The sequence below is a fragment of the Merops nubicus genome, unplaced genomic scaffold (assembly GCF_000691845.1).
Source record: "Merops nubicus isolate BGI_N331 unplaced genomic scaffold, ASM69184v1 scaffold9012, whole genome shotgun sequence".
NCBI classification, from domain to species: Eukaryota; Metazoa; Chordata; class Aves; order Coraciiformes; family Meropidae; genus Merops; species Merops nubicus.
This window is the reverse complement of record NW_008591558.1, coordinates 52,486-52,812: the sequence shown is the minus strand read 5'-3', so window position 1 is coordinate 52,812 and position 327 is coordinate 52,486. Positions and strand designations below refer to the sequence as shown.

The 327-nt window shown below is 68.5% G+C and overlaps 1 protein-coding gene across 1 annotated transcript in view; it reads left to right on the top strand.

Moving 5' to 3' along the window:
• Positions 1-5: 5 nt before the first annotated feature.
• Positions 6-327, top strand: part of MIS18A (MIS18 kinetochore protein A) — a gene marked incomplete at both ends in the record, with an annotated part of 3,731 nt that continues 3,409 nt past the window's right edge. Inside the window, one exon of the mRNA XM_008950305.1 lies at positions 6-49. Within this exon, the coding sequence (XP_008948553.1) occupies positions 6-49 (44 nt within the window). The remainder of the gene's footprint in view (positions 50-327) is intronic.

Below are 327 nucleotides of genomic sequence, written 5' to 3'. Positions count from 1 at the left end.
CGGTGGACGAGGAGCGGAAGTTCTCGAAGATTCCCGGCGAGCGCGGATGGTGAGGCCCGGCCGCAGAGCCCCGCTGCTGCCCCTGGGGGTTGGGGGTCCTCACCTGGGCCTTGCCTCCCGCTGCTGAGGGGGAGCGCTGGGGAGGGCGATGAGGAAAAGCCTGATGAGGGGCCCCTCGGGAGCTGCCTGGGCCGACGGGCGGGAGTGCCCGTGTTCCTGCGGGCAGGGCCCGGGAACCGGGCCTGAACACTTCTTTCGAGTGGTCTGTACAAAGTGTCTGTGTGTTAGTCTTACTCGGGTCAGCCGGCCTGAGGAGCCACAGGGCAC